The following is a 23515-nucleotide window of genomic DNA, read 5'->3' as shown; positions in this document are numbered from 1 at the left end:
CCTTGCTTTTTGTTTTTAAAACAGGGTTTCACTGTATAGCCTTGGCTGTCCTGGAACTTGTTCTGTAGAGTATGTTGGCCTCAGACTCAGGGATCTGCCTGCTTCTGCTGTTTGAGTGCTGGGGTAAAAGGTGTGTGCCATCACCACCCAGGTCCCAACTGTTTTTCTAGACAGAGTCCTTTCCTGTTCAGGCCTACCTATATACTCTGTATCTGAGGCTGACCTTGAACTCCTGATCTTCTGCCTCCCACTGCCACAGGTGGTGGTTACAGGCGTGTGCCACTACTCCTGGTTTAGGCAGTGCTAGGTATCAAACCCATTGTTTGATGCTAAGGATTGTCAGATCCCCAAAAACCCCAGGACAAATGGCTAACTCTGGTGCCTATCAGCATACCAATGTGGGCCTCTAGGCTCACTCAGTACCTGCGGCTCCTTCCTGCTTTTCTCGCTCCCTCTTCCCATGCTCTACCTTAAACCCCTGCAGCTCCAAGGGCTCCCTTCCCTTCCCCTAAATCAGCCTCCACTCTCTTGGTGCTTCTTTTGTCTTCTCTTTGTCTTCTTTTGTCTTTCTTCTCTTCCTCTCTCACCCCCCCCCCCCAACCCCTGCCATGTTCCTCTTCAGTCTGCTGGTGTTGTTTAGTCTATTTCTTTCTCTCCCTGTTCAGGTCTCCTCTAGATGCCTCTGGTTGTTCTGTCCCTGAAATCTACAGTAAAAGCCTCCTCAGCCACACCGAGGAGCTGACATGTTCTCAGTTTCACTCAGGGATCAAACCTCATGCCTGCAAGATAAGTAGTCTCCCAATGGATCGGGCTAATCCCAGCTCCTGAACTTTTAATTCCTTATGGGCCTGTGAGCCCTCCCTTCGGGCCTCTAGCAGTGCATCTTTCTCTCCAGGAGCACATACATAATCCTTCTTAGCCATCCAGTGCTTGGTTGACTCTTCCCCAGCTCTCAATGTTTAGTTTAGAAATCTTACCTGGAGCCTGGCCGAGGTGGTGCATGCAGAGGAAGGCAGATCTGGGCCATCCTGGTCTACAGAGTGAGTTCCAGGACAGCCAGAGCTACACAGAGAAACCCAGTCTGGAACACGAAGCAATAATAGCACAACAAGAGGAACAAACAAAAGATGTAGTGAGACTTGTCTAAGGATCCTGTGAACTGAAGCTAGGCATGGTAGCCTTCAGTCCCAGCACTCAGGAGGTAGAGGAAAATGGATCTCTGGGTTCAAGGGTCAACAGAGGGAGCTCTAGTTGCTCTCCTTGGCTTGTAGATGATCTTCTCTGAATTCACTTTTTCGTTTGTTTTTGTGTTTTGTTTCGTTTGTTGTGGTTTGGTTTTTCAAGGCAAGAGTCCCACCATGTAGCCCTGGCTATCCTGGAACTCACTCTGTAGACCAGGCTGGCCTCAAATTTACAGAGATCCACCTGCCAGCCAATGCCTCCCAGGTACTGGGATTAAAGGCACGCACCACTGCCACCTACATGAACTGCTTGTTTTCATTAATCTAGCCGGGATGGTTTGGGCCGGTGGCTAACAGAAATCAGCTTCTGCCTATTCACCTCCGTGTGTGCACGCCCAACACGTACACATCTACGCATGCACACAGACAAAAACATGTATTTTTAAATTCTGTCCTCTTTTTGGCACCTGCACTTCCACACATACATACAGAGAGACAGAGGCAGAATTTAATAATTTTTTTTAAAGGTAAAAAACGAAAACCAGAAAACCCCCAAGAAATCTGTCCTGATTTGATCTTGCACCTCTAACTGTGCAAAGTATTTATTTATTTATTTAGTTAGTTAGTTAGTTAGCTTGTCATTTGAACTACTCAAGGTTATTTTGTTATGGTATCTCCAGCAAAGTCATACACAGACATCTTAATTTATTTTCTAAACATATAGCTGTCACTCACATCAAGCTGGGAATACAGCTTAGTAACCCTTGCCTCCCATAGACAAAGCCCTGGGTTTAATTCCCAGCACTGTAGAATAAAAATAAAACAAACAATACTGAATGTCTTTTTCAGATTTTTTTTATTTTTATTATTCTGGGTGTGAGTGAGTGCTCTGTCTGCACGTACGTCTGCGCATCACACATGGCCTGTTACCCTGGTGTCCAGGACGGTGGTGAGTCTCCATGTGGACTCTGGGAATCAAACCTGGGTCCTTTGCAACGAGTGCTTCCTAACCAGTGAGCCAACTCTCCAGGGCCAAATATTTCTTTTCTTTTCTTCTCTCTCTTTTTTTTTTTTATAGGATTTTATTTTTTCTGGGTTAGTCTCAAGTGGTTGTGATAAACACCCAGACCAAAAGCAACCTGGGGAGGAAAGGATTTATTTCGTTTTACAGGTTACAGGAGGGAAGCCAGGTCGAGAAGCAGAAACAGGAAATGAAGCAGAAAGCCTGGGGGAATGACGCTTCCTGGCTGGCTCCCTCACTTGCTCCTTGTTAGCTTTCTTTCTTTAAAGGACTAATTACGCATGTATGTATGTGGCATGTATGTATGTATGTGAGCATTACTTGCAAGGTACCCAGCAGAGAGGCTAGAGGTGTAGAGATCCCCTGGAGCTCTGGTCACTGAACTCAGGTCCTCTCAAAGAACACTATGTGCTCTTAACTGCTGAATCATCTCTCCAGATCCCTCTGCTGGCTTCCTTGCCTTCGGGCTCATGCCTACCTACCCAGGGGTGGTGCCACACGCAGTGGGCAGGTCCCTCCCATGCCAATCATCAGTCCAAACAATTCCAGGCCAAAGGTCAATCAGGACTGTGCAGTTCTGTAGTGAGGCTCCCCCAGATGACTCTTCATTACTTCGAGAGGACAGCTGACTTTAACTAGGACAACCTTGAACTCCTGAACCTCTTGCCTCAACTCCAGCCCAGCCCAGATTTTCTTTTCTTTTTTTTTTTTTTTTTTTTTTTTTTCCGGAGCTGGGGACCGAACCCAGGGCCTTGCGCTTGCTAGGCAAGTGCTCTACCACTGAGCTAAATCCCCAACCCCCAGCCCAGATTTTGAATAGCCTTTTGAAGCTCTACTTGTGCTCCAGGCCATTTGACCTGAAGTTTAGCTCCTCTCCCAGGATATTGCTGTGTATAGCACCTAAGACTTTCCTACCCACCTCCTATCATAGACTCCTAATCCTGGTCTTAGGCTGTCTGGGGCCTCTGTGGTAGGTCCTTGTGGGCCTGGCGAAGATTGGCGGAGATGTCTTGACGGCATTCGCAGGCAGGATGGAATGGAGATGAGTCCAAGGGCTAGGAGAGCAGTGTGGTGTATCGATAATCCCAACAAGAGTCATACCAGAGTCTGGGGCAGGAGGGAGCCGATTCAGATATTTGTGGGGACAAACGCAAGCAGGTGGCAGGAATCAGGGGTCCATATTTGCTGGCTTTTCTGAGTGTCCTTTGTTTACTTCCTTCTTAGCACTTTTCACAGCCTGTAATTACATTATTTATATATGTAAGTCTGTTTCCACAAAGCAGAGACCCGATAAGCCACGCAGGGCTGCAGCCTTGACCAATCTCATTGGAGGCAGTGCCTGTCACTTGGCAGATGTTTTCAGTAAATCTGAGGTCTAAATAGGGCTCTGAGTGAAAACGAAGCCTGCACAGCCAGAAGGAGATCTGTGACCCTTGGAGAAAGCTTTAGGGATGAAGAGTCCATCTGGGAAACTGAATCCCAGCACTCCGGAGGCAGACAGGCGGCAGATCTCTGTGAGCTGGAGGCCAGCCTGGTTTACAGAGTGGCTCCAGGACAGTCAAGTCTACGCAGAGAAACCCTGTCTCGTGGGGGAAAAAAAAAAGATTTCACCTGCCTCCCAAAATAAAGCCACACGGAAAAAGATTCCACACAGATCATAGATTCCTGCCACCTAGTTAAGTTTATCTCCAATCGACTTCAATACTAACTGCCCGATTGCTGGTGGCTAGCACCTAAGAGTATCTGGTTCTTATTCCTCACTTTCTGGCCTTAGCCTACTGACTCAGCACAATGGGTATTTTGAGAATGTAATGGGGAACTCAGCATCTGGAGCAGAGGTGCATGTCTGTAGTCCCATCGTGTCAAAGGTGAAGGCAGAAGGACCTCGAGTTCAAAACCAGCCTGGATCAGATGGCAGCTACCCTGCCTCGGCTCCCCTTTCCCTCAAAAGAAGAATACTAAGGTAGAAGTGGGTAGCAGAAGATGTAGCCTGGAACATAGTAAAAACATTAAATACCCCGAGGCCAGGGCAGGTGAATCTCTGATTTCGAGGCCAGCCTGGTCTACAGAGTGAGTTCCAGGTCAGCCAGGGCTACACAGAGGCACCCTGTCTTGAAAAAACGAAAAGCAAAAATAAAACCTTAAATACCAGGCTCTGTTCCGCAAACCCATTGCTGAATCCCAGATCAGGTAAATCGGGCTCTGAAGCTTGCTATCCCATAGTCCCCAAGGAGGGCAGCATGCTCTGTACCAGAGATGCTTAGAGGAGACCACCTGTGTTGGTGACACACACTGAGCCAAGTTTGCAACACCCCTGCCTTTCCTCCCCAAGTGGAAAGAGGCCTCCCGATAACTAGCCTCCACTCCGACTTCAGCATACACTCAAAAGGTGAAGAAAAAAAGAGCCACGTGGACCGGGTAGCCTAGAGAAAAGGAGCAGGGTTATACCTGCTAGGTGACTAGCTCTACGGGGGCGCCTTTAAGGCCAGAGCAGAAGGAGTGGCCTTTAAGTACGCCCCGGCAAGGGGAAGATCTTTCAGGTGACGTAAGGCCGAGCAATGGGCGTAGCCTCTCAGAGCCTGGCTGCCAGAAAGGGGTGGAGCTGGAGATGACGAAACACCGGGGAGGGGGCAGGCGTTCATTGATAAAAACGCCGGGCTCTCCCCCGCCTCGGCGCGATCGCAGCGTAGAGAAACCAGGCAGCGCCACCCGCGGCCGGGGCCGGGCGGAACCGAGAACAAGCTCGGCAGGCGCTGCGCCGCGCCGCGCCGCGCCGCGCCGCGCCGCGCCGTCCGCATGGAGCCCGCCGCCGGCTTCTTGTCCCCGCGCCCCTTCCCGCGCGCGGCTGCTCCGTCCTCGCCCCCCGCCGGTCCGGGGCCGCCCGCCAGTGCCTCCCCACGGTCGGAACCTGGGGTGCTGGCCGGGCCACAGACGCCGGATGCCAGTCGCCTCATCACCGACCCTCGCAGCGGCCGTACCTACATCAAGGGTCGCTTGTTGGGCAAGGTGGGTCGGGGCTCTGGGGTGGCTTTGACGGAGGTGGAGGGGAGCTCTGCGGACCTGACCGGGCCACTCCGGAGCGTCCGGACTGATGATGCAGCCTCTTCTTTCTAGGGGGGCTTCGCTCGCTGCTATGAAGCCACTGACACTGAGACTAGTATAGCCTACGCGGTCAAAGTCATCCCGCAGAGTCGCGTCGCCAAGCCGCATCAGCGCGAGAAGGTGGGTCCCGGCCCTGCGGTCAAGAGATGGGGAGGGGATGGTGGCGTGGGACCCTGGAAAGATGAGGATTTCGTTTCCCCTTCGCAGATCATAAACGAGATAGAGTTGCACCGAGACCTACAGCACCGCCATATCGTTCGATTTTCGCATCATTTCGAGGATGCTGACAACATATATATTTTCCTGGAGCTCTGTAGCCGAAAGGTTCGGAATGGGGGCGGGGAGGGTTCATTGGGAACAGGGGTGGGGGAGGAAGCGGGTTCTTAAGATCCAGAGCTGGGTTCTTGTCATCTTCGGCTAACACAGATGGAGGGTGGGTTTGGGAAGGCAAGCGGGGACTAAAACAGTGGCTTTCTGCAGTCCCTGGCCCACATCTGGAAGGCCCGTCACACCCTACTGGAACCAGAGGTTCGCTACTACCTGCGCCAGATTCTTTCTGGTCTCAAGTACTTGCACCAGAGGGGTATCTTGCACAGAGATCTCAAGCTGGGTGAGATTCCTGGGTCTGGTCGGAAGGGTGGGGACGCGGGGAGGAAGGAGAAGGAGTTAAGAATCTGACACATCTCTCTGCTACTGTCTAGGAAATTTTTTCATCACTGATAACATGGAACTGAAGGTGGGAGATTTTGGGCTGGCAGCTCGGCTAGAGCCTCCAGAGCAGAGGAAAAAGTGAGTGAGGGAAGGGTGGCCACAGTCTGCATGTGACACAGATAATGTACAAGGTGACCAGATGTGTACTTCGGATAACCAGGGGAAGGGGTGATGGTGGGTTATCTGTATGTGCGACCGGAGAGGTGGTAACCTAGGTCACTGGGTTAGATGGTGAAGGACATCAATCTTATGAATGTGTGGCACAGATGGGTGGGTGCCCCCGAGTCCCTGACACAGATGGGAGTCTAGGATTTTTGGAAATGTATGGGGAAAACATAGGCCAGGCAGTGAGTGTGTGTGTGTGTGTGTGTGTGTGTGTGTGTGTGTGTGTGTGTGTGAGAGAGAGAGATAATTGAGTAGGAATGACAGGTCATGATGATACCATGATACCCTGTGTGTCTAAGTGACCTTGCACCTGTGGTCACTGTGACAGGGTGTATGTAACATAGCATGTGTGGCAGGTGAGTCTTTATGAAGGGTATGACAGCTGGTGTTGGCTGTGCGCAGCACAGGCAGTGGGAGGTGACAGCCTAGTGAGTGTTTGACAGACGGGAGTGGGGGAAGGGATCAGTCATGGACCCTCTGTATTGACCCTGGGAGAGGGGGCTGTGATGGGTCAGGGCCTCCAGTCCTGCTGAGCAGCTGAGCAGCTGGTCTAGAGGGGTGGGTGAGGGCTCAACTGCCATTCTCAGCATCCATTGTCCCAAGACAAGCAGGAGCTCTCTGGCCTTTGGTGACAGGCAGCTGCTTTGTCTGAACTCACAGCAGGGGCAGGAATGGGGGTGGGTACCCGGGAGCAGGGCTGGGTCTGAGCCTTCCTCTCTCTCCGCCCTACCCTTTTCCAGGACCATCTGTGGTACTCCCAACTATGTGGCCCCAGAAGTGCTGCTGAGGCAGGGCCATGGCCCCGAGGCAGATGTGTGGTCCCTTGGTTGTGTCATGTGAGTGTCAAAGTCATTGGCAGACAGGTGGTAGGTTCGTGGATGGGGTGTTCCCACTACTTTACTTCTAATCCCCCATTCCTGGGCATAGGTACACACTCCTGTGTGGGAGCCCCCCGTTTGAGACAGCTGACCTAAAGGAGACCTATCGCTGCATCAAGCAGGTTCATTACACACTGCCTGCCAGCCTCTCACTGCCTGCCCGCCAGCTCCTGGCTGCCATCCTTCGAGCTTCACCCCGAGACCGCCCTTCCATTGAGCAGATCCTGCGCCATGACTTCTTTACAAAGGTCGGTGGCTCTCCAGACACTGGAGTTCAGTGTTCGTGTTTCTAAAGGACACATGGGAGCAGGACTCTTGGGGTCTTACTTCCATTGTTTTCATGACTCTCACCCTCAGGGCTATACCCCTGATCGGCTCCCTGTCAGCAGCTGTGTGACAGTCCCAGATCTGACACCCCCCAACCCTGCGAGGAGTCTGTTTGCTAAAGTTACCAAGAGCCTGTTTGGCAGGAGAAAGAGCAAGAGTGAGTCAGGTGCCAGTGGGTTGAGGGTATAGAGCAGTAGAGTGGGTTAGTGGCTTGTTACATTTGGGTGTGTGGAGGGGGGTGCTTCGAGGGTGTGGGTGTCTACAGACTGACTCTTGGGGGGAGAGAGCATGTGCTGTCTAGGCAGTTGGGAAGATCGGCCTGTGTGTGAACACTTCTGAAATATGTGATCAGGCAAGACACCGAGGGCTATATCCTCCTTCACCCCCTCCCTCCCCAGATAAGAACCATTCTGAGGAACAGGATAATGTCTCCTGCTTGGTGAGCGGCCTCATGCGCACATCCATCGGTCATCCAGATGTCAGGCCGGAGGTGAGGTGCTCACGTGAGCATTATTCCTGACTCACCCTGACCCTAGCAGCTGAGGGAAGCCCAGCATAAAAGGCTGATGAAGCATCTAACCTCGTGGCAGCCTAATTGGCTGTGTCTCATTAGCCAGCTGAGGCTGACCTGGGGTGCCCCGAGAGCTGCCAGGGACAGGGCTGGGCCACCGGACTTTCAAGGATTTGGATTTGGGGGCCTAATTTCACTCCCTCTCTACCCGACTGTCCAGGCTCCAGCAGCCTCAGCTCTGGCCCCTGTCAGCTTGGTAGAGACAGCTGCTGAGGACAGCTCACCCCGTGGGACACTGGCAAGCAGTGGAGATGGTGAGGAGCCGGAAGATGAGAGGTGCTAGGGGTTGCTGGGGCAGAGATCAGGGGCCTGACGGAAGTAGTTGGCTGAGGGATTTGACCTGGGCTCAGGGTGGCTCTTGCCTAAATGTCAGTGCCCTGTTCCCTTCAGGATTTGAAGAAGGTTTGACTGTGACCACGGTGGTGGAGTCTGCCCTCTGTGCACTGAGAAACTGTGTGGCCTTCATGCCCCCAGGTAAGGCCGGGCTCTGGTGCATGTGAATAGTTTGGCAAGTTCCTTTTGACCCAGAGGCCAGGGGAAAGTCTTCATTCCCTCCTCTCCCGTAACAGCTGAACAGAACCCAGCCCCGTTGGCACAGCCAGAGCCTCTGGTGTGGGTCAGCAAGTGGGTTGACTACTCCAACAAGTTTGGCTTTGGCTATCAGCTGTCCAGCCGCCGTGTAGCCGTGCTCTTCAATGACGGCACACACATGGCCCTGTCAGCCAATAGGAAGTAAGTGCTGTTTTAGCCTGTTTTGTATCTAGGCTGTTGTAACCACCAGGTTGCACCTTGGTGTGTGTGTTTCTGTGTTCAGGGGTTTGGGGAGGGACGGTGGTGTCAGGCTTCTCCTCCTTTCTACATTCCCACTTTCAGGACTGTGCACTACAACCCCACCAGCACGAAGCACTTCTCTTTCTCTGTGGGTTCTGTGCCCCGTGCTCTGCGGCCTCAGCTGGGCATCCTCCGGTATTTCGCCTCCTACATGGAGCAGCACCTCATGAAGGTGTGTGGGCGGCGGCGGCGGCGGCGGCGGCGGCGGCGGCGGCGGCGGCGGGGGCGGGACTTTAGGGTCAGATTGGTCTCTTCTGATTCTCTGTGATCAGGGAGGGGTGACTCAAAGTCAGTGGCTAAGAGCACTGACTGCTCTTCCAGAGGTCCTGAGTTCAATTCCCCCAACCACATGGTGGCTCACAACCATCTGTGATGGGATCCACTGCCCTCTTCTGGTGTGTCTGAAGACAGCGACAGTGTACTCACATAGATAAAATCTTAAAAAAAAAAAAAAAGATGGTGGCTGAGCCTGTTAGGGAAGGGGACATCTATAGGGAGAGACCCAGCTCATGCCAGTCCGCTGACCTGACCTGCCTGTTCTCCCAGGGTGGAGATCTGCCCAGTGTGGAGGAGGTAGAGGTCCCTGCCCCACCCTTGCTGCTGCAGTGGGTCAAGACGGACCAGGCCCTTCTCATGCTGTTCAGTGACGGCACTGTCCAGGTAAGAGCCCATCCTGGGTTTGCGGGGAAGGTCTGGTGCCCCAGGGTTCTGGGAAGGAGTGTGGATCTGGTGGTGTCCAAGCCCTAATTAATGTTATCTTCTGTGTACAGGTGAACTTCTACGGGGACCATACGAAGCTGATCCTCAGTGGCTGGGAGCCTCTCCTCGTGACCTTCGTGGCCCGAAATCGCAGTGCTTGTACTTACCTCGCCTCCCACCTCCGGCAGCTGGGCTGCTCCCCAGACTTGCGGCAGCGACTGCGCTATGCTCTGCGCCTGCTCAGGGACCGAAGCCCTGCTTAGGTTCCAACTTGCAGAGAGCAGGCTGGAATCCAGACCCTGGGCCTGGGCCCGAGAGGCTCTGGGCCTCACCTTTGTGGCCCTTCGTGTCCCTTTGGTGCCTCACTGGGGGCTCCTGGCTGAATCCCCCCAGGGAATCAGGGACCAGCTTTATGAAAGTTGGGGACGGTCTGCCCTCCCTGAACCTCACCCTTCTCTCGGAGATAAACCTGAGCCTTAGCTCCCAGCTAGGGGGCATTATTTATGGACCACTTTTATTTATTAACAGACATTTATTTATTGGGATGTGAGCCCCAGGGGGGCCTCCTCCTGGGATAATAAACCGTTTTTCAGAACTTGAAGGCCTTATCATTCCCAGTAGACCGCGTGGACGGTAGCCACAGCAAACAGCGAAGGGTTGGTGAAGGTGGCAGAGGCCAGTCCATCATGAGCCGCATCCCAGAGCGCTCGGCTGACCACGTGCACACCCTGTCCCTCGCGTGGCCCCAGCACCACGTTGCACACCAGTTTGTAACGGGGTAGGTTGAGCTCCCTCACACGAATGTGTATCTGTTCACACAGCGCCTGCACCAGTTTCCCCGCCTCAGTACCGGAGTAGCACACATCGCTCAGCTGTGCGGTCAGTGCTGCCTTCAGGGCACGCTGGGCACTTGCAGCTTCCCAGTGTTCTCCGGGCGCCGGTTCTATGCGGTACGAGGGTGCCACCCTACGGGCAGGCATCAGGGGTAGCCCAGAGAAACTAACTCGTGAACCTAGAGGGGGCATTGGACCCAGAGATGGTCGTCGACCTCCAGGACCCACTAAAGGCCCTGCCAGTGAGTTCCGGCGTGAAAAGGATGGGTGTAGGCCTGGCAGGGAGCCTCGACGGGAAGCTGGGCCTGGGCCTATAGGTCGGGTCTCATCAATGCTGGGCAGGTGACCTCCAGGTTTCCCTGGTGGTAATTTCAGAGCCAGGTCTTTGGTAGCCTCCTCTTCCTGGTGTCTGGATGGCAGGGCCCTGCAAGCCATGGACCTGCCTGCTGGAAGATTCATACTTAGGAGTGGCCCTCGCTGGCTGAGATCGTCTTGCTCAGTGACATAGAGATTTCTCCTTTTGGGTGTGTACTCACACATCCCCTCTGTGTTTGAGACAAGGTCCCATATGGCCTCCAACTCTCTCTCTCTCCTTTCTTGCCTTTTTTTTTTTTTTTTAAATTCTCAAAACAAGGTTCTCCTTTGTAGTCTTGGTGGTCCTGGAACTGGCTTTGTAGACCAGGCTAGCCTTAAACTCATCAAGATCCACCTGTTTTCTGCTTCCTGAGTGCTAGGATCAAAGCACCTATCCTCCCCCCCAACCCCCAACAACTCTTATGTAGCTGAGTTGGCCTTGAACTCCATCCCTGTGCCTCCAATTCCTGAGTGATGGGATTATAGGCATGCGTGACACGAAGTGCCTCCCTAGTAGACTATAGACGTGTATACCATGTCTAGCCACTCCATATCCCTTTCTTACCTTTTGTTTGGAACAAGTAGGTCAGTTTGGGGCTGCGTGGGCTAGTAGGCGCTTAGAGCCGGTTAAGAGCTGTGAGAGAAGGGAAGGGGCTGCTTAGTCTATGATCATGGAACCTCTGCTCAGAGTTCCTTTCCCTTGGTCGCAGTGGAGGCTGACTGGGTGAGCACTAAATCCACTTCCTCTTTCCCCTCCTACTTGACTTCATCAGCAGAATGGGGACATGAATCTGGTTTCTGGGTTTCTTCAATAGCCAGAAGGGACAGACCCAACTCCCATCACTCCCACAGATCTCGGTAGCCTCAGAAGTATAGAACTTAATCATGTTCCCTGCTCTAAGTCTGGTGGAACTTTTTTCCTCCTATGCAGCCAACATGTGAAGCAACATCCTTCCTCTTGCTTAGGTCTCTAAAACTCCGTCAGAATCACCTGTGGGATGGATGCCATCTTCTCCTGAAACTCCCTCAGGCAGCTGACTCACCTGTAGCCTTTGGCCTCCAAGCTCTGCTGGCCCCACTATCCTTACTGAGCTGGCCCGACAGGGCTGTGGGCGGGGAAGGCTTGTGTTGTGCAGTTACCATGGGTCTGCTGTGGCAAGCATGCCTCTCCTTCCCAGAACTTCCTCCAGCTAAAATCTGGAATAACCTAAGTGTTACTGCTATGGGAGGGCACTTGCGGAGGGGAGGGCGCCCTGAGTTACTAAGGAGAGAGGGTCCACAGGGGCTTGGAGTTCCAGAGCATCACAGACTAAAGGGGGCAGGCATGGAGAGGTGCACTGCTCAGAAAGGTCCCTGTTTCTGAGCCACTATTTCATATGAATCTTTCCCTGTCTCTTCACCCTTAACCTCAAATTCACAGGTCCAGGAGAGGGGAGACCCACCAGGGGGCCACTGGATCTGGCCTGGCCATCTGTGAACAAATCACAGGGGCCTGGGATATGCTAAAACCTTGAGACTGTGGGGGCGGCTTCTCAGGAATCCAGTATCTGGGCTCACAGGAAAGAGTACGTCATGGTTCAGCATTCTCCCCATCAGCCTCAACAAGGACAAACATTTCCGCTTCAAGGCAGAGCTAGGGTGGGGCTTGGATGACTTCCTTACTTCAGAACTATGTGCTGAGAGGAGGCCTATTGGCTCAGCAGGAAAGACCCAGGCCTGGCATGGCCATGACTCAGTAATTCTAAGTCCGGTTTCGTGACCTTTGCTGACCTAATCAAGTGTCCTTGGACCTGTAGGTAGCATCTCTTTCCTTAGATTGCTTTTCAGGGATGCTGCTGTTAGAACGGACACCTTTCCTCTCCTACTCTGGGAGGCATGGGGCTGCCCACTCCCAGGCAGGCTAAGTCTGAGCCTTGAAAACCACACTTAGGGGCGAGAATTTTCCCTGATGAGGTGATATCTCCGGACTTTCTAAACTGCAGCCACGGGAAGGGATTAGAAAAAGCAGAGGCCCTGGATCCTAAACTCAGTGTAGGCAAGGAGCCAGCCAGCACTAGGACCCTAGTACTCATCTCCGGGCCCTTCTACCGCTAAATTTTGTTTTGTTTTTTTCCCCCCTGGGCTTATAGGGAGATGGGCGGGGCCTCCTCAGGCTCAGCTCCAGTTTCTATGGAAACCCACAGGCTTCCCACCCAGCCGCTGCCTGGGCAGACTCCCAACCTGGGCCTCATCCACCACCAGCTTCTCCCGTGATCTTAGGCCTTTCCAGCCCCGGAACTTCTGTGGGTCTCCTCCGCATCTGCATCCCTTTCCGGAACCTCAGGACTACATTAGGGACCCGGGCCTCTGTTCTCCTACATTTTAGCTCCTCAGCAAACAGGTCTCCAGCTCCTGCCCTCCCTCTCAGGTCTCTTAGGTCTTTGTTGGCCTGGCTGGGTCTTCTGGGCTGTTCAACACTTTGACCTGCTGCCCACTCCACGTATGGAGAACCCAGGACTGGTGGTGCGTGGGCAGGCTGCACCCTTTTCCACAGCACTTCGAAGCCTCATCAACAACCCCCGGTACAGGTGAGGCAGTGCCCCCACCCCTGGTGGGTTTTCCCTAGCTGGCTTTCTTGGGCCTGTGAATTTGAGAACGGTGAAGAGGTTGGGAAAGAACACTTGGCCTCCCTGGTGAACTCAGTCTGTGAGGAAGTCAGCCATAGAGGAAATTTACTGGCCTGCTTCCACACTATCCTGAGAGTCAGAGGAGGGGGCAGTGGCAGACAGGACCAGGACGGGAAGGGAGGGCAGCTGTGTGAACTCAGGCATCACCTGAGTTCTCTGGCTCGAGGAAGGGATTCTCCACCCCCTCAGCCCTGAAAGGTGGGCTATGACTTGATTCATTCCCATTGGGTATTCGACTGAGTGCTGGGTCTTCTTTCCTTGAAGAGACAGAGGTGCCGATGGTTCTAGGGATTCATAAGAGGAACGAAGCTCAGAGGATTGAACTGGAGGCCCAGACAGGAAGTAGTTCAAGCTTTCTGACCGCCCACCGCTTGCCCAAGAGGCTAGTGCTGTCTGAAACCAGGAATAGAGTTCACTGGGGGCAGGGCTGGTCACGGGAGACAAGAACAGTTTCCCATCCCCACTCTCTCAGAGACTGCACTGTTCCCCAGGGTCAGGACTGTCATAATTTTTTTTTTGTTTGTTTTGTTTTTTGTTTTCTTTTGAGAGCAGGATGCCACAGTCTGGCTCTAAGAGTGGAACTTAGACAGGAGGCTTTGGAAGCTAAAGCCTTTTCTGCTGCCTCCAACCCCCCTACTTTATGTAGAGGCCCAGAGGCCGGGGCCGGAAGTGATTATGAAGATGGAAAATGTGGTCTCACCTCATGATGGTGCATCACTGTCTGTTTGCAGTCAGTGTGCTTTGTACCCCACATCCTCACACCCTCCTACAGGAAGAAGGGTAAAAATGCTGACTTGGCATCTGGTGGAGGAGTCCCCAGAAGGAGTGTCCTTTCCCCCAAGACTCAGACTGGGGAGACATCCATCTTGCTTGCAGGAACTCTGGTTTCCCTCCTTTGACCAAGCATAGTCAACTCCCCTGAGATCTGCTATCATGGCTGAGAAATCTCAGAGTCAAAGATAGAAAGTCACAGAGTGGAACCGAGACTAGAGTTCAGGCGTGGGTCTTCCAGACGAAGGCTCTGACCTCACATAAAAAGACGTCCCAGTGTGGCAGAGGTAAAGCCCACAGTGTGATCTAGGTCTGAGATTCCCCTCCCCCGGCTCTTGGCCCTCTCTTCCACAGTGATATTTGCTTTGTGGTTGGTCAAGAACGGCAAGAGGTGTTTGCCCATCGGTGCTTGTTGGCCTGCAGATGTAACTTCTTCCAGAGACTTTTGGGACCTGGGATACCTAGTCCTGTGGTGCTAAGCACTGTGCCGGCCGAAGCCTTCTTAGCTGTGCTGGAGTTCCTGTATACCAACAGTGTCAAGCTGCATCGATACTCTGTGAGCCTACCAAGCAGAGGTCTGGGTGGGAGAGAAGCTGAGGATGCCAGAGGGGCGGGGGGAAACTCCCTTCTGCTCCCTCAACCACTCCCACTCCCCCCACCCTGACCCCGTGCAGGTGCTGGAGGTGCTCACAGCAGCTGTGGAGTACGGGCTGGAGGAACTCCGAGAGGTGGGTGTCTCAGGCAAGCCAGCTTGTCTCCCTTGCCTTTCAGTTCATAGTCTCCTTCACACGGTCTGACCTTGTCACACAGAGTATGACAGCTCTCTGTGTACACAGGATCCGTACATGCTCAGTGTGTGCTAAATGAGCACGGGAAGTATTTATGGCTGGTTCTTCAGTGTGAAGGTAAATTTGCCCTGTGACTGAATGGAAGGAGAGACATGAAAATGCTCACGTATGGGGTTTGGTGCTTCAGGCCAGTGCTCCCTTCAGCACTCTGAAGGCTGGGGATGATGGCAAATTCAAGGTCAGCCTGAACTGCCTAAGGAGTTCCAGGCTAACATGAACTACAGAGTGTGACTTAGTCTCAAAAACCTAGATTTAAAAGTAAGGTTTAGGGGTTGGGGATTTAGCTCAGCAGTAGAGCGCTTGCCTAGGAAGTGCAAGGCCCTGGGTTCGGTCCCCAGCTCCAGAAAAAAAGAACCAAAAAAAAAAAAAAAAAAAAAAAAAAAGTAGGGTTTAGGGCTAGAGAAATGGCTCAGCAGTTAAAAGCACTGACTGCTCTTCCAGAGGTCCTGAGTTATTAAATTGTCCCAGCAATCACATGGTGACTCACAACCATCTGTAATGGGATCTGATGCCCTCTTCTGGTGTGTCTGAAGACAACTATAGTGTACTTATATAAGATAAATAAATCTTTTTAAAAAGTAGGGTTTAACCGTGATAGACAAACAGCTGGTGTGTGGAGAAAGTTGGAAAAGGAAACATTTGTGTCAGAGCTGGAAGAACAAATGGGGTTTTGTTCAGGAGTGGGAAGATGGCATTATAGTGACGGGACAGTCAAGGAACTTCTTAGCTATGTGGTGGACTGGGAACAACATGGGTGTGGGGTGAGTTAGAAAGAGCACCAGGAGGCTGGTTCACAGGTGCTTCAAGCATTTGGGCTTTAGGCTGGGAGTGTAGGTCAGCGGCAGAGCCTTTGCCTAGCATGGGAGAAGCTCTGGGTTTAACTCTCAGCACGCGCCAGGCGTGGTGGTGTGTACCTGTATTCCCCGTACCCAGTAGGCAGAACAGAGAGGAGGGTAATTCCAAGCTCATGGCCAACCTTGTCTACAGTGTAAGTTCTAGGCCAGCCAGGGCTACACAGCAAGACCCTGTTTCAACTGTTCTCCCCTGGACTTCTTTTGATGCAAGGCTAGTGAAGATTCATTGTCAATTTTGGGCAAGGGAGGTAAGGGAAAGGGACTGAGAGAGGAGGAAAAGGGAAGGGCCAGTCAGATCAGTGTGGAAGTCAAGAGGGTGTGGCTGAGACAGAAATGGCCGTCCACAAGAGGTGGGTGGCCTGGAGAAGGGACAGCTGGCACTGCCCAGTGCTTTTTTGGAAGAGAGGGAGAATTTAAGTTTCTGTTAAAAATAGAAGTATCATTGGGTCAAGGAAGGGGTCAAGTAAAGGAAGATGAGAGACTGCAGTTTTTGGATGGGTTTCATGAGAGACTAAAAGGTGCTTTGGTGGCCTCCAGGCCCTAAATTGGGCTAAATTGTAGGTCTGAACAATTCCATGTTTCTCAAATCTGGGAATTCAAGATGGTGCTGGGACTGTTGGGGAGTCTGGATGAGCCCCTGCTCTAAGCTTCATTGCTTCTGGGCTAGGACTTGGGGGGTCTTGACCCAGGGACACTGCCACATGGTTCACTTTCAGTTCTGTCCCCAGCTATGCCTGGAGTTTGTGGTGAAGGTGCTGGATGTGGAATTGGTTTGTGAGGCTCTGCAGGTGAGTATTGTTGAGCAGCCCTGGGGATGCATCTGACATTTAGAATGTGACCCTCTAATGGCCTCCTCTGTCAGAAGCCTGGACTGGCTACATCTGCTAAGGAACAATATGAGGGTATGTGTGCTCAAGGATGCTTATGAGAGAAACTCTGTGCCCACATCTGTGGGATATAGAGTACATCAATAAGGCCATAGGTAGGAGGAACAGTCAAAGGGCTGGCTGGGGAAAGTACACCTTTAATTCCAGTACTTGGAAAGCAGAAGCGGCTGGATCAGAGTCCAAGGCCAGCCGGGGCCACATGGTGATCTATTAAGAGTGGGAAATGTAGGGGTTGGGGATTTAGCTCAGTGGTAGAGCGCTTGCCTAGCAAGTGCAAGGCCCTGGGTTCGGTCCCCAGCTCCGGAAAAAAAAAAAAAAAAAAGAGTGGGAAAGAGTGGGAAATGAGGCCGGAAGATAAGGTGCACACCTTTAATCCCAGCTCTCCGAGGCAGAAGCAGGTAGACCTCAGAATTCAAGGCCAGCCTGAACTGGACTACAGAGTGAATTTCACGATAACCAGGGCTACATATGGCCCATCTTGAAAAACAAACAACAAAAGCCACAAAAAGAGTGGGAAACAGCTCTAAACAGGAACAGGAGAAAGTTGGGATGTGGAGTTTAAAAGCCAAGCTTGGTGGGTTCGGTCCCCAGCTCCGAAAAAAAGAACCAAAAAAAAAAAAAAAAAAAAAAGCCAAGCTTGGGCTCAAAGATGGAGTTTGAAAGGCCTGAACATGGTCGCCTTTGCCACTGCCCTTTGCCCTGGTCTAATCTCATGAGACACTGCAGCTGCTATTAACCTCCTGTTTAGATTGTGCTCAAGCTTGTAGCAGTACTTTGTGTGCAGATCTGGATTATCCGGCCTCTTCAGTCTCTAGCCTAACCATACTCTGCTCTCAGGTTGCTGTAACCTTTGGTCTGGAGCCACTACAGAAGCGGTGCATAGCCTTCATAGAGACTCACAGCCAGGTACAGCTCCCCATCCTTATACTTGTAACTTATGCACACCACCCCCGCGCCCCCCCCCCATGCCATTTTTCTCTGCTCTGACCAATACACCGGCCCATAGGAGGCGCTCCGCACCCGTGGCTTCCTGGAGCTGTCCGCCACCGCACTGCTTCCCGTGCTACGCAGTGACAAGCTCTGCGTGGACGAGGCTGAGTTGATTCAGGCAGCCCGAAGCTGGGCACGTGTGGGCGCCGTGAGTGGGGTCTGGGGGTTGGACGAGGACGCTGAAGCGGCGCAGGCCGCAGGATTCTGCAAGCGGGCGCGGGGCACAGGCTCAAGGCTCTCTTCCATAGGCGGTGTTGGAGCAACCCGTGGCCGAGGTGGCAGCTCCAGTGGTTCGAGAGCTGAGATTGGCTCTGCTCGCCCCAGCGGAGCTAAGCGCCCTGGAAGAACAGAACCGACGGGAGCCTCTCATTCCGGTGCGGACGCGAGTAACCAAACTTATATCCACTCTGCCACGTGGGGACGAGGAGCAAGGACCGAAGGCCAGGGACTTCCGGCCTGCATGGTGACCCGATTTCCCCTACAGGTTGAACAAATTGTGGAGGCATGGAAGTGCCACGCCCTACGCAGAGGAGATGCGGCCCGGAGCGCACTGTGCCGCCGGCGGAGGGGCACCTTGCCTCGGGATCACCATCGTTTTCTGGACCTTCGTTTCTAATGATCCACTTCCGGATCGTTCTAGGACGTTAACCACACCCCAAACTACAGTTCCCAGGGTGCTATTCGCTGGAGGTGGTCTTCCTTTCCCAGCAAGCTCAGCAGCCGGATACGGGAAGGACCGTTTTTTGCGTCTGGAGTAATAGCTAAAGCCTCCGTGGGAGAGTAGGGATTGGACAGTGGGCCCAAGGGGCTAGACTGTGGGCTTGGGTGATGTCCTGAGACCGGAAACGGGGGTGGCCTTTGTTGCATGAGCTCATGCTTCTTCAAGTCGGTCTGCACCCCTGTACTCGGGTGACGCTCTATTTAGCTCATCCTCTTTAACAAACCAGCTTCCTGGCTCCAGGCTCAGCGCAGATTTGAGCTTCTCACTTTCCCAGCCCTGGAAATAGTGTTTGTTTTTTTCTGTGGGTCTGGAGCCCGGACCTCTTCCTTACCTACCTCATGCCTTGTCTCCCTCTTAATACTACTTCCTCGTTGGTTTAGTCTGAAGCCTATCTTTCATCACATTTTGGGGTATTTTCTACCACTACCCCAGCCAGTGCCCCTCACTCCTTTCCCCCTCGGGGTTACAATATTCCCTATGATGGTCCCATGCCATGATTGTCAAGCATTTCCTCCTGAGTTCTTTCCAGACAAGCTACTAAATTCCTTGAGATTTAGCAATCAGAAATTCTGCGTTTGGGAGTTCCAGGATTATTGGTGGGTGGGGGAGGTGTGGACAATCTCTCACTGCAACCCCAGCTATTTAGGACCGGTTAGCTTTGAGCTCATAGTGCTCGCTCTCTGGCTGCCTCTGCCTTCCTGGTATGGAGATTAAAGGCATGTACGCACTACCGCTCCCCGATAAATTAAAAACAAAAAAGCAGGGTGGGAAAGACGGTATACGCCTTTAATCCAAGCAGTTGGGGAGCAGAGAAAGGCGATCTCTGCAAATTTGAGACCAACCTGGTCTACTACAGAGTAAATTCCAGGAAATCCAGGGCTAGAACCACTGTGTGTGTGTGTGTGTGTGTGTGTGTGTGTGTGTGTGTGTGTGTGTGTGTGTGTGTGTAATGTATGCAGGGCTAGAACCACTGTGTGTGTGTGTGTGTGTGTGTGTGTGTGTGTGTGTGTGTGTGTAATGTATGCTTTTACCACTTTATCCAGCAAATTTTCTTGGTTTTGTTTTTCAAAAGAACAGCACCCCTCAGCTCCCAGTAAATAATTGTAAAGGAGTTATAAAGCAAAGATCTAAAAAATGAAGACTAGTGGACAATTTAAAAAGAAATAAAATAACTCTAGCCTTATATGAAAATATATTGCTTATGAATTAAAGATGATTATTTGCATTCTCTCAAGGTGGAAAAGGTGGCTACCCAGTGGGACCACTCCTGGTACCCTTCTTTGAATAGTGGACAGGAAAGTAACTTGCTGCTTGCTTGCCTGTAACTCTTTTGCTTTTGGTTACTTTGTACCAACTTTGGAAGTCATGGACTAATCTGTGCTTCCATTAGCTTTGCTACAGCGTTGTGATAAATGGCTTTCTGAATTGTTTTTAGGAGCTTGGAAATCCTTCAAATTGCTTGAAAGCCCCATAGAAAACTTTTTCACATGCAGGTTGGCTTCTGATGTTTCAGGAAGCAAGCGTAGCATGGCAGCATAGGTCTGTAGATGTAAGCCCCTGGGGAGTGGACACAGGAGGATCAGCAATTTGAGGGTAGTCTAGGTTAGTTACATGGTGAGACCAGTTTTTAAAAAAACATGGTGTTACACACCTTTAATGTCAGCATTCAGGAACAAAGAGGCAGGCAAATTTCTGTGAGTTCAAGGCCAGCCTGATCTGGACGATGGGTTCCAGGCCACTTACAGCTATGTATAAGTAAAAACAAGTGGTGGCTTGAGATTAAGCACTGAGAAGACTGAAGCGGAAGGCTCACCATGAGCGTGAGGCTAGCCTGTATAGGCTACACAGCAAGATCTAGTCAAAAACAAAAAAAAAACACAAAAATGAAGGAATCCTTTTTTTTTTTTTTTTTTTTTTTTTCTCTCAGAGCTGGGGACCGAACCCAGGGCATTGGCTTGCTAGGCAAGTGCTCTACCACTGAGCTAAATCCCCAACCCCAAATGAAGGAATTCTTAATGACCTTCCTGCCTCAGCTTCCCAAGTGATTGAATTAGAAATAAAGGTATGGAATACACCCAATGCTACCATTTAAGCCTCTATAAATGTGACTGATAGAGAGCTGGAGAGATGGCTCAGCAGTTAAGAGCACTGACTGCTCTTCCAGAGGTCCTGAGTTCAATTTCCAGCAACCACGTGGTGGCTCACAGCCATCTGTAATGGGATCTGATGCCCTCTTCTGGTGAGTCTAAAGACAGCTACAGTGTGCTCATATACATAAAATGAATAAATGAGTTTTTTAAAAAGTGGCTGATAGAAAATAAGGCTTCCAAAATTGGGTTTTGAACTGGGTGTGGTGGCTCCTGTCCATAGCCCTGTAGCAGATCACTCTGGGTTCAAGGACAGCTTTGGCTGCATTCCAGACCCCTGGGATAGAATGAGAATCTCTCCAAAAACACAAAAGTGGTGGTGATGCCCGAAAGATTGCACATCAGTTAAAACCACTGGAGAGGACCAGACTTCCATTCCTAGCACCTAAGTCAGGTAGCTCACAATCACCTGTGTAACTCAAACTCAAAAGGTGGGGTCTGATCACTGTACTCTGCATGGGTATCTGAATGCCACAGGGACATATCCCCCAACCCCATAGTTAGAAATAAGACAAATCTGAAAGAAAAATGTTGACTCGAAACTGTTCTCCGCAAAAATGCGAACTGTTTGTATGAAATGGGAAAGATGTTGGTAATAAGAAAGGCAGAGCATAGGTGTGTCCTTTTGCTTCCAGCCTTCCAGAGCTTCCGTGCCTCGGCCTCACCAAGTAGCTTAGACAGCTACAATTTAGATATGTGTGTGTGTTTCCAGTAAGTAAGTTGCATCCTTCAATCCTGGAAAAAATCCTCAGGGCTGGAATTCAAGCACAGTGTAAATGTCTTCTCTATGTGACTGGACTGGTTTGGTAAACCAGCTTTGGGAATGCCTTAAACAGAACCAAGCAAGCAGAAGCCTGCATTCCAGGCCACTGTTCTCCCTGCTTCTCTGCCATTTGTTTGACTGGGACCTTGCTTTGTCTTCCCTCCTAGGGTCTGGGTTTCATAAATTGTTGCTTCTAATGCTAGGGTTACTGTTCTGTTTTCAGAGACAGGCAGAGCACCCCTTAGACTGAGCAGCCTAGCCCAGCCCAGCACAGCACAGCACAGCACAGCACAGGGCAGCAGGACCACACAGGCGCCATATTACTAACCCTCATCACTACCCCTCTGGCAGTTCTCATCCCGGATAGCTTATTTTTTTTAGCTTTTGAGACAGGGTCTCTCTGTTTAGCTGTGGCTGTTGAATTCACTATATAGACAAAACTGGTCTTGAACTCATAGCGATTCTCTGGCTTCAGCCTCCAAGGATAGCAGTCACATTACCAGTGTGAGCTGGTAACATCCAGTTCTTCTTGAAGGATGGCTTGGGGTTAGGACAAAGGAAGGTGAGGAAGAATCTGTGTAGAGCCATGGTGATGGTGTACGCCTTTAATCTGAGCACACAAGAGGTAAAGGCAGGCAGATCTCTGAGTTTGAGACCAGCCTTGTCTACAGAGTTTCAGGACACCCAAAGCTACACAGAGAAACCCTGTTTCAAAACAAACAAACAAACAAACAAGAGCCTAGGCAAAGGGAATGGCAAGTTCAAAGTTACGGTGACACAAATATTAGTGAATTATTTTTGTCCAGAAAGTGTGGGTTTTTTTAAAGGCTATGTTTGGCAGTGGAGGGTAGCCCTAGTGGAGTCTGGAAAGGGACTGGGTTTAATCTAAGGAATAGGGAGCCACGAAAGGGCACTAAGTCAGAGGGTAGAGTACGGTTCGGTGCTACACAAGATGAGATGACTTTACAAGTATGGGACTTCTCACCCCGGGCTAGATGAGGTAAGTGGCCAAGACTGACTGTGCCTGGGGGGTTCACCTCTGACTGGACCTGTTCAGTGATCCCAATGACACCTTCATTCTTCAGGACCGCACTGACCAAGCAATCAGGGTAAAAACTTTCAACACAGCTGTGAACAATGTTCCTGAAAGGAACCACACCTTCTGTATGCAAGGCTGATTAAACGATCAGGACCTCATGATGCAGTGAGGTTGGAATGCTCTAAGTCTAGAAGCATTTTATCTTGGGACATCTTTGGCCCCGACAAGAGCCATTTATTGTCCTCTGTACATGACATCACACCTTAGTGGCTATTAGGTAAACCTTTTGAAATGTACAAGTTCCCAGTTTCCAACCAACAATGGGGCCAAGAATGCGGCCAGCATCTGAGGCCTGAAGCGGCTCTCTGGTTTGTGGTAACCCTGGCTACCTAATGTTTCCATCGATATGTCATAAAGATTTATTTCCTCTTTTGTTTTTCAAGACTGGTTTCTTGGGCTGGAGAGATGGCTCACTGGTTAAGAGCACTGACTGCTCTTCCAGAGGTCCTGAGATCAATGCCCAGCAGCCACATGGTGGCTCACAACCATCTAATGGGATCTGATGCCCTCTTCTGGTGTGTCTGAAGACAGGAACAGTGTACTTATATATAATACATAAATAAATCTTAAAAAAAAAAAAAAAAGACTGGTTTCTTGGCATAGCTCTGGCTAGCCTGAAACTCTGTAGATCAGGCTAGCCTGGAACTCACAGAGATCAGTTTGCCTCTGCCTCCCCAGTGCTGGGATTAAAGGTGTACACCACATCACCTAGTGTTTTTTTTTTTTTAGAGGACAATATTTGTGTTGGTGGGATGGCTCAGTAGTTCGAGGCATCTACCACTGAGCCTGATAACCTGATTTCAATCCGTAGGCCCCACAAGGTAAGAGCTCGGACTCTGACCTTTGCACTAGAAACATAGCATGTGTGCACCCAACCAATACAGATCAGTACCCATATGCCCACCCCAGACACCAAATAAAATGTAAGAAAACAGCACTTCATGTAGCTAAGGCTAACCCCAAACCCAAGTAGTAGAGGATGACTTCTTCTTTTATTTTTTTTTTCCTGGAGCTGAGGACCGAACCTAGGGCCTTGCGCTTGCTAGGCAAACCCCCAGCCCCTAGAGGATGACTTCTAATCCTACCACGTAAATGC

At 51.2% G+C, this 23515-nt stretch overlaps 3 protein-coding genes and 1 long non-coding RNA gene across 15 annotated transcripts in view; 3 read left to right on the top strand and 1 right to left on the bottom strand.

Annotated features, from left to right (window-relative positions):
• The window catches only part of LOC148005993 (uncharacterized), a 1435680-nt gene that overhangs the window by 376593 nt on the left and 1035572 nt on the right, over positions 1 to 23515 (top strand). The gene's annotated exons all lie outside the window — the stretch shown is intronic.
• Plk3 (polo-like kinase 3) lies at positions 4871 to 10081 on the top strand. Of its 2 annotated transcripts, none has more exon segments than NM_022187.1 (15): positions 4871 to 5208; positions 5317 to 5424; positions 5512 to 5628; positions 5785 to 5914; positions 6006 to 6093; positions 6921 to 7016; positions 7108 to 7306; positions 7416 to 7542; positions 7784 to 7875; positions 8117 to 8210; positions 8347 to 8430; positions 8526 to 8688; positions 8830 to 8959; positions 9334 to 9447; positions 9558 to 10081. In NM_022187.1, coding segments are annotated over 15 exon segments (1944 nt in total). In that variant the 5' UTR covers positions 4871 to 4998; the 3' UTR covers positions 9750 to 10081.
• Positions 9999 to 11854, bottom strand: Dynlt4 (dynein light chain Tctex-type 4). 4 transcript variants are annotated; one of them, NM_001100712.1, is given in 3 exon segments: positions 9999 to 10762; positions 11239 to 11307; positions 11717 to 11762. In NM_001100712.1, a coding segment is annotated over 1 exon segment (660 nt). In that variant the 5' UTR covers positions 10755 to 10762; positions 11239 to 11307; positions 11717 to 11762; the 3' UTR covers positions 9999 to 10094.
• On the top strand, positions 12329 to 19621 carry Btbd19 (BTB domain containing 19). Of its 8 annotated transcripts, XM_087659919.1 has the most exons (9): positions 12329 to 12465; positions 13081 to 13240; positions 14465 to 14666; positions 14785 to 14838; positions 16541 to 16600; positions 17537 to 17605; positions 17706 to 17837; positions 17938 to 18063; positions 18174 to 19601. In XM_087659919.1, the coding sequence occupies exons 2-9, from the start codon at positions 13155 to 13157 to the stop codon at positions 18303 to 18305; spliced, it is 861 nt and encodes a 286-aa protein (XP_087516045.1). In that variant the 5' UTR covers positions 12329 to 12465; positions 13081 to 13154; the 3' UTR covers positions 18306 to 19601.

Source organism: Rattus norvegicus, chromosome 5, assembly GCF_021556685.1.
Source record: "Rattus norvegicus strain SHRSP/BbbUtx chromosome 5, alternate assembly SHRSP_T2T, whole genome shotgun sequence".
Classification (NCBI taxonomy): Eukaryota; Metazoa; Chordata; class Mammalia; order Rodentia; family Muridae; genus Rattus; species Rattus norvegicus.
Note: the sequence above shows the minus strand (reverse complement) of the source record. Positions and strands in the feature narration are given on the sequence as shown.